The sequence below is a fragment of the Fistularia commersonii genome, chromosome 30 (assembly GCF_037954325.1).
Source record: "Fistularia commersonii isolate RoL2024-O1a breed Wild chromosome 30, RoL_Fcom_v1.0, whole genome shotgun sequence".
Lineage (NCBI taxonomy): Eukaryota > Metazoa > Chordata > Actinopteri > Syngnathiformes > Fistulariidae > Fistularia > Fistularia commersonii.
Genome location: NC_141313.1, coordinates 7,277,377 through 7,291,737, shown reverse-complemented (window position 1 = coordinate 7,291,737; position 14,361 = coordinate 7,277,377). Strand labels below are relative to the sequence as shown.

At 42.0% G+C, this 14,361-nt stretch overlaps 1 protein-coding gene across 4 annotated transcripts; it reads right to left on the bottom strand.

The window, feature by feature from the left end:
• Positions 1-253: 253 nt before the first annotated feature.
• Positions 254-13,651, bottom strand: ubp1 (upstream binding protein 1). Of its 4 annotated transcripts, XM_086177717.1 has the most exons (18): positions 13,450-13,520; positions 12,263-12,474; positions 8,084-8,235; positions 7,507-7,583; positions 7,315-7,420; positions 7,113-7,219; positions 6,850-7,002; positions 6,613-6,723; positions 5,562-5,669; positions 5,275-5,381; positions 5,009-5,068; positions 4,561-4,615; positions 4,290-4,383; positions 4,087-4,177; positions 3,887-4,005; positions 3,658-3,800; positions 3,042-3,093; positions 254-2,922 (listed from the first exon to the last, which is right to left on the bottom strand). In XM_086177717.1, the coding sequence occupies exons 2-18, from the start codon at positions 12,376-12,378 to the stop codon at positions 2,885-2,887; spliced, it is 1,689 nt and encodes a 562-aa protein (XP_086033843.1). In that variant the 5' UTR covers positions 12,379-12,474; positions 13,450-13,520; the 3' UTR covers positions 254-2,884. The 4 variants fall into 4 exon arrangements, with proteins under 4 accessions (XP_086033843.1, XP_086033844.1, XP_086033847.1 ...); XM_086177718.1 differs by lacking the exon at positions 12,263-12,474 and having other exon boundaries at positions 13,450-13,651; XM_086177721.1 differs by lacking the exons at positions 5,009-5,068; positions 12,263-12,474 and having other exon boundaries at positions 13,450-13,576.
• Between the last annotated feature and the right edge of the window lie 710 nt (positions 13,652-14,361).

Below are 14,361 nucleotides of genomic sequence, written 5' to 3'. Positions count from 1 at the left end.
ATAAATTTGTGTTGACAAATGGCCAATCCAAACCAGTTACAATTGTTAAGTAATGTCCAAAGAGGACAAATCCACATATTTCCTTTTAAAACATCACTTACAATACACACCTTTGTATCATTACAATGCACTGAGTGTCAAAATTAAATTACACAGCAAGGTCATATTTGTAGTATCCAAGTAAACATTAACCAGTCCTTTTTAATGTTGACAGCTGCATGTTTCTTGCAAATGAAGATATCCCACACGAGGAAAAGTTATGAAATCATTTATTCCCAGCACATGTGGTTGTGTACATCCCAGCATACGATACTGTGCACATGAGAAGCATAATCATTGACATTAGGCTGTATATGATCAGTGGTCACCTCTCCTGCTTTCAGTCAGACACACAAACTCACACACAAACACACGCACGCACACAGTGACACAGACAAGATGATTGGTCCGGCCCACAGGAGACCAGAACTGCTCACCAGAATTCGCCTGACCCGGTATCCCATCCTCTCCACCCTCATCATAGTTTGAGTCCAACAGTATCCTGTGCTGTCATACCCATGGCATCGTAAACACCACAGAGCTACACTCCTGGCTCTGGTATCAAACACACAGATGCTTGTCAGACTATTTTTTTTTTTGTTCTCCTTCTACCTACCGGTTAAGAAGAGGTTGTGGCTGTGGACTACTGACTACACATCAAACTTTAAGTTGTGATTTTTCAGTGCAGGCTTGGTCTCTAGCATTTGGAAAAAAAGGAGGGATTACACTCGCCAAGACCGAAATTATCTCCGTCTTCCCCATGCTCTTCACTACATAGCAAGCTAAACAGTTTCATCATACCAACAGGAAAAAAAATCTATGACGAGTATTGATCTTTGCAAAAACGAGAGAAAATAAAACAAAAAAGATACACATGCAAACACACATTCTGACACGCAGAGGCGTGTAGTGCGGTCACGTTCTGACTGCATGTCAACACAGCCAGACAATGTGTACCAACTAACTCGACCTACAGAAACTATTGTTGCCGTGAGGTTTCCTGCCACGTCTCAAAGAGAACTCCCATGACCAGTACTGTCCTGTGTTCAGCTACATTACAGCCGTGGCTCCAGAGATGAATGTGGAGCTGCCGTGATTTGAGTTGACAGCCTATAGAGCCCGACCAACAGATTGGATATTGGCCTTTCACAGATGAACCCTTGACAAGATGTGTGCCAGCCGGTCAGTGTGTTAAACCTCTGATCAGTTTGATGGATCTACATTCCTAGTAGTTCCCCAATGGAACAGCAACATTATTGCTATTTAATTTTTACAAGTGACATGAAAGTCTTGATGTCTAAATGTCAACCACTGGATTGAGAGTACTAATGGCTGATTTTGGTTGTGCGGTATTATTTCTTTTTTTCAATTGTGATGTGAACCAAGTGAGACACCTTCCAAACTTTTAAATGTTACAGTCGATGTCTCAATTATTTCAGGTCCAAAGCTTGATCTTCAAGCCAAGTAAATTTTCATTTCCAACTCTGTGACGTTTAACTGCGGTCCGGTGCAGACGGGCGTTAAAAGACACTACTATGCCTTGCTACTTTCAATGCATGAGACTGTTGGAACATGCCTTGAAAGAAGCACTGGTAGGACAAAAGCCTTTCAACTTTAAAATTTTTCTTTTACGTCGACAATAAAAATCCAGTCGTGTCGGGCTCCAATAGATCAAGACAACTGAAATCAGGCCGTGGTGGGATGGGCTGCTTAAAGTAAATATGATCCTGACACAAATAGTTCAGGATTTTGTTTTTTTTGACGCAGCACAGATGCAACTCCATGAGATGCTTTCATTGACCATCTCATCTCATCAGTGATTCTAACGACCAAGACGCAGAGCCGACAGGGCTTTTCCTCAAAATTCTCCTTACTCTGAAACGCTTTGGTCCACATTATAATTGGCTTAACTGCTCTGCACATCTGAGGGGTCAACCTCACCCCTCTCGATACATGTGCAGACTTCAAGATTCTAAGATGAGATGCGGGTGTTTCACGTTTGTTGGTGTGAGTGAGAATAAGAGCTGGAAAAAAAAAGGCCAGTATGGCACAAAGACCCAAGTCATATCAATGAGAGCAATAGAAATGTCTTGGCTATAGATCAAGCATTAACTAAAAATTAAAAGCGCACAAGATATTAAGTCTGGCTGATGCAGAGAGGTGCATAAAATATGGCTGGAAGAGTCATATGTGACATGAGTTGGTTTAAATCCGTTTCTCTAGCCAATTTAAAAAAAAAAAAAAAAAAAAGATGAAAAGCCATAAATGACACCTGGATATTTTTGGGGTTCCCAAGCCCAGCTGATAAATGCATGATTTACTAAGACCACTCTTTAAGAATGTTAAACACGCAGAGTAAATTTCTCCTTAAAGCAAGTTAGTATGTTGAGATTGCCAAGCTGTTCAGCAGTATGGGTTATCAAATACTGGCCTAGTGCTGGTTGTGCACGTTGTGTCTGAGGGGTGACTAGCAAAAAGGAACCTCTCCTGCCATCCCCTCCCTTTTCCACACAGAACCATACAAATAACAAAACAAGGAAAAAAAAAAAAGACAAAAAAGCAACATAGAGTATAATATTTCCCCTGACCCCGAACCTCCAGGTCTCTCCCCTCAACTCGCCTCCTCAGTTAGTAGTGTTTTCAATATGAAACAATGGACAAACCCATGTCAGATTCTAACATTTACATGGCTTAGTGCAGTCTCTTTGCTTTCCATCGGGCCATCATTAAAGAGAGCGAGGCAGAGGGAGCAGAAGGAGAGAATAGAGGCAGACCAAGGGAACAGAGGGAGGCTTCTGCTCCAAAACAGAGGGTGGAGTATTAGTGATGCCATCTGTCCTCGTCACTACTTCAGGATTAGATGGAGTCCTTCGCCCAGTTCATCTGAGGGAGGGAGAAGGGGGGACAAGTGCCATAAAGAAAGAGGTACACGAAAGCCCCGTCAGACAAGCGATCTACCAAATGCGGTCTCATTGTGAAGTAGCAGTGAGTCATCCACTCACCTTCAACAGTGCTGATTAAAAAACAGCTCTCATCAGTCAAGTTGTAAACCATCTGGAGGAGACATGACAACAAGACTTTCCTGTTTACCAACTATCGTTCGTACAGAAAGGAAGAGATGTTCCTGGTCGGACTTTTGTGCAGTGCAGATCAGCATGAGGATGCAAATTACATGCAAATGCGATGTGACAGACAACATAGATGCTTTTCCTGCTCACATTAGTGAGCGAAAGATGGACTCCTCTCAGACAGAGTGAGTGTTTTCGCAGATATTTAAGTCATTTCGAGAAGATTTCAGCAGCAATTACTGATAATTTTCAGGTCATTTTAATGTGTTCATACTTTAAATACCAATCAAATCAATTGTGACCTTTTGCCTATTTTTGGAACAAATATACTGAGGTGATCTGGATATAGACTGTAAATATGATAGGTTTCAGTTACATTATATATCAACTACATATCCATGTATGTACCAACTCAGATAGACTTGTGTGTCTTTATGTCAAAGTTTACCTTGTTGAACCTTGATAAAGTGAACACCTCAGCTCAGATATGACAAATATTACACTGTTGATAAGATAGTATAAGGTCATTGTGTAGGTGTGGGTTCGTTACCTGGTCGCTAAGCAAGATGTGTATGCCAGTAGGACCTTGTCTGTACACCTGGTTAATCTTTCCGAGTGGAACATTGCACACGCACGCCATCTTGCGGATCAGTTCTGCTGCTGTCAGCTCCTCTAGGTACAGAGCATGATACACTGCACACGGACAGAAGAGAGCCCTTAGTACGACCAAACCCACACCCACACACAATTGGGAAGAGCATCTGACACAGTGTGTGTACCATGTAAACTAGAGGAGATGCTGTGCTCTCCGTTTTCATTGGTGCCGTGTCTCTCCAGCAGAGGGCTGTCCCGAGGCGAGTCTTGACAGACGTACACAGTCAACCTGGGACGCACGGATCTACACACACAAACACACACCCCTTTGAAATGTTTGTAGAAACATACAGAATGGTAAGATCACACAGCTTTGATTACACACCTCGATTTAAGTGCATTAAAGAGTCTGATCCCATCTGCTGGCCCACAAATCTGAACTAAGTCATCCCTGGTTAACTTCAACAAATCAGAACCTGTGCAAGGACAACAGAATAATTTATTGAATCCCTATCAAAAAGAAAAAAAAAAAAAGAAAAAAAAAATTACGCATGCATCAGTGTCAAGCCCTTAAGTATGTGTGTGTACCTGAGAAGTGAGAGAAGAGCCGAGTGTATGAGTTGAAGCGATTTTTCAACAGCCACTTCTGTGTGTCCTGGATGGAGGCGGTGGGGCTCAATTGCTTTTGAAAGAGCAAAACAACAAACATCATCGGCATGTCACTTAGACAGACCCGCAACGTTTTTTTTTGTTTTTGTTTTGTTTTTAAACAAGCCCACATGACGCCTCATTTGGTGCAGAACATTAAAACTTAAACATGATTATATGAAAAATTTAATCAACAGATGTGCAGACGAACCTCTGTGTTGCCATGGCTGCTGAGTTCTGCCTGGTGATTGGGTGAGGACGAGTCACTGGAAAAACAATAAACCAGAATTAAGAAATGTCTAATGGGATACCTTTCCCTAAAGATCCTTCATAGTCACACATTTAAGTTATTACTGAAGCCAATGGGCTGAGAAGACACTAAAGCTCTGGCTGGGATTCACTCAGAAAAAGTTCTGAGATATGACATTTGACAGACATCCTTGAACATTAATGCCTTTCATTTAATATACAGTCTAAAAGGGCAATAATAGCTGACAGTCAATAAAAAAAATTCTTGAAGGTAAAAAAAAAAAAAAATCATCAATCTTGACAAAACATCACAAAGCAATGATCAGAAAATATGTTAAAAATGGACAGAAGCATGAACTTAGATGTTAAGTGGAACTAAACTCCTCATTATGTTGGGGAGTCCCACTCACTTAATTTCTTTGTGTAGTATATCTGATGTGGTTTTCCAGTCATCGCGATCAATATGTATACTGGGAAAAAAAGGCATTTTTATTACCTGCATGTCAATGTTACAAAGGCGTAGGATGACATAACAATGCAAAAAAAACCAAACAAACACACAACAAACAAACCAGAAGCCACAGTGAACCATTTCTCTGTCTGACAGCATCAACAGGACACTTCAAAATTTCAATAAGAAAAAAATTTCATACACGCATACACAACATTACGTTACCTGTCCGGTACTGAGGAGGTTGTGTAGGTTGATAGTGGGGTGGAGGTGAAGGAGGGAGTAGCTGCCTGGTTGGTGCTGACGTAGGCATTGTCTGGCCAGGGGGAACACTGAGGACACACACACACACAAACTCTCCATTACTGGTTATTCATTAACAGAATTTCAACTGCTCTGAGATAAAAGCTCAAGGGGATTGGGAAGTCAAGTTTGCACCATCACAACACCACTGTGTAGAGTGCATGACATAGAAGAAGAGAAGAAGATGGGGGGTGGGGGAGTTAGCTTACACTGCCTCTCTTGGCCAAAGAGTCGCCACAGTCAGCAGGAAGTGTCCGCTTGCTTGACTTTTTCAGCTCGTGGTCGCCTCCATCTTCTATGATGGGCTCAAGTCTCGTCTACATGAAGACATGACAGCGTTTTGCAGTATGTTAAACAAACTCATAAAAAAAATATAAAATAAAACAATCTGAGAAGCCTTAGGGCAATCTTGCTGTGCCAGATCACCATCATATGTTAATTTATTTTTCATTGTGTGTGTGTGGGTAAGGGTGGTGTCACATTTAAGAAACAAGCCAGGATTGCATTTTCTATATATATGTTTTTTTTAAGAAAACACCACATGCACCATATAATTTTTTTAAACACCCAACACAGAGAGCATCCTTGCTAACACTGAAAATAGCCTACAAAACACTAAATTTGTCCAGAGCATTTGTTAAATGCTCTGCTATGTTCCATATCTGCTGTCAGGCAGGAGGTGAATGGAGGACTTTTACATTTTTTGCACTCTGCAAAAACATATGCAGCAGTTGAAGACACTTCCTGAGAGCAATGGGAAGAAAGCAAAACATTAAAGGTGCAGGCGAACAGCAAAACAATGGCTCCACTTAAGTGCTTGGGTGAGCCACTGATGCTGTCATCGACAGTCATTCAAGTATTGCTTTGTGTGTTTTAAGTCCGCTGACTGCAGGGATTATGATTTTGCATAGTTTTTAATGTTAAAAAAACCAGTAACGATGTTATTTGATTTTGTTATTTCCACAATGTGCAATCATAGGTTTCATTGCATCTTATACATGTGCTTGGTCTACATGTAAAAATACATGTATACTTGTCATCATTTCTGCTTGGGGTTTGTTTATTTTGAAATTTTATTACATCTACTAGTCTAGGTCTGTATATCTTCTTTACAGAAATAGTTTGATACTAGGAATACCAAAGATATTCATTAAATTATGCTCTATCAGAAAAAAAAGGATTATTAGGCCAGACTAATTTTGGGCTGTTGGTGGCAAAGTGGTAAATGTTATCATTCCGTGACCTAAATTTTACACTGACCTCTGACAGGATAGTGGTATCGTAAGAAGGCTGGTACTTCTCCTTCTCTTGAGCTGTGCGCTTCTCCATCTTCTCCCTGTCTGTCTTTTGCTTACGATCCGCCCCCTTTGGCTAAAAAGAAGGCCGGGACAAAAGTGAATTTCATGGCCTGCATGTGTAGACGTGTTAAGTATCAGAGAAGGTGGAGAGAATTCCTGTGTACGAATGGAGAAAATCATCCAAGAGGTAAGTGTGTACCTTGAAGACTTTGATTTGGCAGGAGGCTGAATGGAGGTGCTCGGTGTACTCGCCACTGTCTCCCTGGGCGAAAGTATCGATCTGGATCCTGAAGGGGACACCCTTCTCCCCACCGTGCTTCCTGGGAGTGAACTCTGTGCTAATACAGTGCACCTAAGCATGGCAGGGGAGAGATCAGTAGGTATGATCAAAATATGCATTCAGTACCAGGACTTGTGGTGTGCGCGTACGTGTATACGCATGCATGCGTGCGTGTATGTCACCTGCACAAAAACAGAGGCTCTTTTGTTCAGGTCCCAGAGGAACTCGGCAGCATTGAGCTGTGAGGGGTGAGTCTTCGGCTCCACAATGCCCACAGACATTGGAATATCTGTTTCACAGGAACAAACAAACATCGGAACTCCAAGTCGCGCACTCCAAGTCCCCCACCCCCACTTCCAGGAAACTTTTGACTTGCATTATTACCGATATCGAGGAGACGGTCACCAGGACGATTCCACTTCCAGCCCTCCAGCTGCTGGTGCTCTGTGTACTGCAGACGGCGGTCATGGAACACTACTCGCACTATGCTCTAAACATACATGAAAAAACACACTGTAGTAAACACTTGATGGAAGTTTAAACCATGCTCTCATGTGGCTCATCTGCTTTTCTCACCTTCACCATCTTGTTACTAAGCTCTGGTAATTCCCCGGGCTTCCTGTTGTCTAACATACGCACCTCGTAAGACTGGCCTGGGGGGGTAGACAACAAATGGAAAAAAAATTGAACATATGAATGTGAAGATCCCCAAATTACAGTTCGTGAGCTGTCAGAACTTTGTTTGCTCGTTTATAGCGATGATTACAAATCCTCAATCAGATTTCTGTTTTGATCAGTTGTACCGCATTTCCAGAAAATTTTCTGGCACAGAAAAAAGTTCCTTTGTTATATTAATATACTGGTTATTACTTGCAAATTTGGGGACTCTTGCAGTTTCAGGTAATTTCATACTGATCTGTTGTGGAATTTCACGGTGAAAACCGTGCATTTGTAGATAAAACACAAAGAGGGGCCAAAATAATTGCATGATTCACTTGAGTCCATGCTTGGATGTTATTCATGAGATCTTAAAAGAGGAAATCAGTGATGCAGATTCCCAATATTTGAAATATAAACCATCATCAGTACTTTAGGGTGAAGAAGTGAAATGCAATGTGGGACTTTACCTAGAATTACAGCTTGTGCACCTCACCTTGGTTAAGGTATGTGAGCGTCTCATCGTGCAGCTTGACTGCTGGTGAGGTGGCGGCACACAGCACATACTGGAATGGAGGATTTTTGGTCTCATTCTCAGGAGGGAGGCTGGAATCCTCCTGCTTGAAGATGGGCAGAGCCAGCACATTGCTGAGGGCAGAAGGACACATATAAACAAAGTCAGTAGAAATTATGATGCAAGAAAGAAAACTGTCCCACAAAGGCCAATTTCTAGATACTTCAGATGATTTTCCTTGCCCTCACCTCACTTTGATACATATATTTGGCCTCTATATGAAAATGAAATAAATCAACATATCAAACACTCAATATCTGATCAGATTATTGTTGCACACCAGCGTTGTTTTGATGCTGATCTTGGATTGAATTTAGATTGGGATATCAATGTTAGGATGTTCCACAACAATGGTTCAATTGAGATTATAAACCGGTAATAAATGTACTAAAGACAATATGAAAATAAACTTCTTGATAGCATGGTATTATATTATGTTTAACACACACACACACACACACACACACACACACACACACACACACACACACACACACACACACACACACACACACACACACACACACACACACACACACACACACACACACACACACACACACACACACACACACACACACACACACACACACACACACACACACACACCATCAACCTGATTGAATGCCATTGCATTTGACTGTACATTGAAATTTTGCAAATATAAAATACATTACTGTAATAGAGAGAATAGAATAATTGTAAAAGATGACTGTTGACGATGCAACTTGATGTGACTGGGATTCAAGAGCATCACTGGTTGAATTTACTATGGTATAAAAAAAAACAGCAAACATGTTAAATGTCAAGAGTCAATAATATGATAACTAAACACAAATGGAGATATTCTGTAGGATGAATTAAATTTAGAGATTTAATGATTTAAAAAGGCAAACTTTTATACTTATGTACAAAAGTTTATCAAAATATGATAGTTTTCTAATAAAGCTCTGAAAAAGCTTGAAAATATTTTTTTATGCAGACTTAAAACCCCTGCATTTATGAAGGAACTTCCTTTCCCATAATTCCACAATTACCATACGAGTTCCGCCCTCATGGCAACCTAAAAACACTGACCTTCAGAAACACGACAGCAAATCCTGTGTGTCCTTCCTGCCTTCCTCTGGACTGAATACTCAAGTTTTTAAAAATTGCAATTTTCTCTCATAACAAACTGTTGAATCATCCATTTTTTTGCAGGGGGGCGGGGTGGGTAATTGAATTGATTAGCCTATTTTAGGGGTGTGAAGGGCCCTGTATTGATCAGATGTCACTCTCATGAGATGGCAGCAGCCAGGGCCCGAGCTGCTGACAAACACTATCTCTCACACTTGGCAGCAGCTCCAAACAGCGGAGCAGCCACCAGCTCACACAGTTAAATGCTGCTGAAGTGTCAATGAGTGCACAGTGAACAGGAGTATGTGTGTGCATCTCCCTTCTCCTGCAGAAACCTAGCCTTGTGAAGAAATGTAGTTCATGGCATCTCATCAACTGGAAAACTTTTTGGCAAGTTGGGATGCTTGTCTAAAGTTTAACAGAGCCTTAAAAAAAAAATTCCATTACATTTCTTCTGCTATCTATTTCAGGGCTTCAAGCTGAAAACAGCAAGGTGCATTCAATGTAAGATGGCATTTTCTGGATGACTTGCATAGCTGGGGAATCAGATTGTAGCAGCCAGGTTGCCACAGCTCTGTTTAGCCCGACATCCTAGGAAAACTACATCTGCTTCCTGAAAACAGAGGATCTGGTTCCACTGAAACATTCTGTTCCTACCAGCTGCTGACTGCAAACATACCCACCCCAAAACCACAGATAGCACACACCCTCTGCTCTCCGTCATCTGCATACACGCAACCCATCACTTGAGTATTTGTAAACTTTCTCACTCCAGAGAGGGGCCGGCCCTTGCCGACAACACGCAGATAAATGTAATGCTGAAAGCAGATGTCTCAGGGAGCCACTGATAAGCCAAATACATGTCCACACAACTTTTCTACTCAGTCACACAAATCATTACCCTCAATGACCTTTTACATAACCTAGCACGCATTCAGTTACTAACTCAACACACATACACACACACACACACACACACACACAGACACTCTAGAGTACTATCACCCCGCTTCATGGTGGGCTCTGTGATATATCCAACATTGTCTGATGTAACATTTCTTTTAGATTTAAGAATGGATACATTATGATATGAATCAATTTATAGCTTGAATTTTTTTCCCACATCAAGACCATTTTTCACCTCAATAGATATTTGTTTCCATAATCCAAGGGGAAAACTGCTGCTTTGTAACCTGAAATTTAGTACCTACAACTTCATATTACCTCAAAATGAGAAAGAACAGATCCAAATGTGTTAATGACATGTGAAAGAAATTAAATCGAAAAGGATCATAATTAGTGACAAAAGTCATATTCTTACACAGAAAACCTAAAATGGTAACACATACATTTTTCAATACATCAATGCGTTTTCAAAATTAGGTGCATGTTTGGAGTCCGTGACATCACATATCCTGTTGGAAGTCAAACTTCTTCAAATCATATATGGAAAAGAGGACACAGAAATTCTAAACATTCAGTTACTCGTTCATAAGTAGTGTTGCCATATCAGACCCTGCAGAACGTGTTTTTAGAAAACAGCGCTCAGATATTCAACGAGACAAGAGAAAGACAAACATTTTGACTAAGGGCAATGCTGCTTGACAACTGTGGGAGACCATAGGTGTAACTCATCATCTGGTACAATGATAACCGGGTGACACAAGCCAGGTTGCTGAAAACACCGCACAACACATGGGTCCAACTGCAAAAGTCTCTTCTTTAACTCAATAGAACCCTTCTCACAATTATGCCCATCAGAATATTAAGACAAATTGACATAAATATATGCATATAACTTTCAACTATAACTGTGTAGTATAAAACCCCAAAACAAAAAAAGGGATAACATCAATGGAAATTAAGAGCCAAGCAACATAAACACATGAGTATCATTCAACAGTGACAGTGTACTTTTAAAAACAGGCTAAAAGTATTGTTAAAGGCTCTTGAATTAAATAACTTCAATATTTAGAAGTTGATTTACTCATTCTTTTTTGTTTCTTGCTGATTTTTTTTAACATTTCTCACAGATCTTTAAGTGACATTGAAAAACATAAATGACAGGAAAGACTTGAGCCTTCTCGTATTAATTTTCTTAGCCCTGTTTTGTAAAAAGTAATTTGGTATCTCAATACAGAAAAATCTCTGAAAGACTTCAATCAAAATCATCATCGAATTTAAATATTTTGATATATAGTGCTAGATTCTAGCATCCCTGTTGCACTGATACAACCACTGAAATTGCAAATCCAAGTAAATCTATATTCATGGGAAATTGTAAATAATATTAAATGAAAGTGCCACTTTTGTTTCGAAACTTGATGCTTAAAACATCAATCAGATCTCAAAATGTGTGTGCTTTACAAACAAAGCTGAGTTGCCATGAGCACAAGCGAATGTTACACTTTGTTTATGGAAAAATCTCAGGATGAATACAAAGCTTGGGAGTAGTTGAATTTTCAGAGGATTTGAATGAATATTATATACCCCAGACTATCTGATGGTTAATACTGTGACAGGGAACTGGTGGGAACATTGCCCCCTTTGAATCCACAATACAACCGGTCACCATATGACACATTTTGACGTTTGGAGCTGTTTAACACATAGGTCATCAATCTATCTGAGACTTCCCTGTCAAAAAGGTCACAGCAGGACAAAGCAATGTTTCCACACTGATCCTGTGTGCAGAAAACCATACAAACTTTAACATTCAGAAGTCTCCCTGTTACTCTCTGTAACGCCTGTACAAATTGTTTTTGTGCTGAGAAATAGATCTTTGTTCCTCATCATGGCACCCTGCAGCGACTGCCCTGCTCTAAATCCCAAAACAAAGAAAAGCCATTACACCCCCGTACAAAGGGAATAACACAAATAGGGGGTGGAGGGGTTGCAAAGTGAATGATCACGACTGCCTCCGTATTCCTCTCGCCTTCGACCCTAAAGCTAGTCAGAGAAGCTGGATGTGGACCCGTCTCTAACCTCATGCTGTAGGCTCCTGCCCCCAGCTCCTGCCCGATGCCGGACAGACTGGCATCGAAGTCGTGCACCAGTCCCGACTCGATTGTAGCGTCGTCCATCTTCAGCACCCAGGCCATTGGCCCCAGCTCCTTGTCCTCGGCTTCTACTCGGGGGACCGCCAGCTTGCTTCGGAAAAAGAGGTCACCAAGCGAGGAAGTGGGATCTGCTTCGGACTGACACCGCGAGAGGAAAGTTATGCTACTAGCCCGTTAGCCGCTCCTTGGCGAGCAGGGCACACAAACTGGTAGCTTTCCACACAAACCGTACGTGTCGCCATATCTCCGCTTAACGTTGGAGTTCTTGTCTCAAAACACAGTTCTCCGTGAAAAGCAGACTGAACGCAGGAAGTTGGGAGTCGGTTAGCTAGCAAATGATAGTCGTGACTGAGGATGCGGGCAGATAGTCAGCATGCTAACGTTTGCTAGCATTAAGCTAGCTTTGGACAGGCTTCTTTAGCATAGTAGCGTGAATTCGTCAGCTACCTTTTCAACGCGGATGCTGACTTTTAACTGTCTCGGCGCCGCAACCTTAGCAGAACGAAGCAAGCACAGCTGCTGTCGTTTCAAACTGGGTCCACACGCCACATCCCATGCAGCGTCCGCACAGCTGTTGCTGCCTTGCTAGCAAGCTAACTAGCATCAACTTCACTTGCTTTGAATCAACTGTGTGATGTCCGGTGACCTATTAGCAGCGCTCCTCTGGCGCTCCCTGTATCATCTCAGATCGTTGCCCGTTTCTCATCGCCGTTTGAATCACCGTTTTGGCTCCCTGTCAGTGATACGCAGTCCTTTTTTAATCCAAAGTGCGGCGATTGACACAAAACCAAGCATCAACATGGCTCCCACAGCGTACAGTCCGTCGCTTCACGAAGCCCGCATCGCTGCCACCGCCAGCCTTAGCGTGGATGCCAGGATGACGATTGGCCAATCAGCGGGCGCCTCCTGTGCCCAGTGCAGGGAGATCAACCAATCAGCTACTTCCGACCTTCCGTCATTGTGTCCGTGTGTTAACGCTCTGCTGTTCGGAAACTGTAATACGCTTGTAGTTCTAACCGTAAACAAACGCCCGTAGATTTGTACTAAACGTTGGTAATTTACGAGCACAAAGCATAATCGAACAATCACCCAGTGTGAGTGAACGAGCCGTACCGTGAGTAACTGTTGCCGCTGGATCTCCGCTCCGGGGCTCGGAAGTTTTCGGTGTAGGGCTGCCAAAACAACATTGCGTTCCACCACTTGAGAGCCGCGACTGGAGAAGATTCACTCCTGCTGCGAATCCAGGCGGGTCAGTCGGGAGCACATGTCAGCTGCATGTCGCTGCAGACGGAACACGAGAGCCTGCAGGGAATTGCCGCTCTCTGCCGTGTGTTCTGGTCAATTATTATCCAGCTGTCGGACCCTGGACGAGGCGATCGGTCAAGTGTCTGGGTGGCAGGTTTTGTTTTCCGAGTAGGGAACTCAGGCTATTTTAACTCTTGAGGTGGGGTGGGGTGGGGGTGTCAACGACTGCCCTTCCGCCACACTGTTGAAAACACTAACACATTAACACGCCTCCAAAACTCATGCACTCAGTCACGATATACTTTGTCTGTTTCGATGGGTTTACAAATCCTCAAATTGCCACTTAATAAAAAAAAACTGGCTGAGTGCTCTGCAAACATTTATTTATTGCTATTATGTATTACAAAACAACCCCTGGCCCTTCTATGTCACAAATATTGGTTGTACCATCTGACACTCACTGCGGACAGCAGAGAGGGACTCTTATTGTGCAGGAAAACGCGTTTCCTTACTGTGCATATGACAGTAAATATTTTGAATCCCTATTTTCCAAGTTGGGTTACTTGACACACAAGGTTACACTACTTCATTTAAAATGCCCACTTGGGGCGTTTGTGGCCTTGAGCCTTCCAGGTTTCAACGGTTTCCCTGAATATTGGTTGGGAAGTGGTTTCTTTTATCTCAGAAATTATTATTTTTGTAACATCAGATTGTAAATTACGCTGAACACATGAAGACACATTCTTGGCTGGGAGGTCCAAACAAAAGAAGTCTGGTACT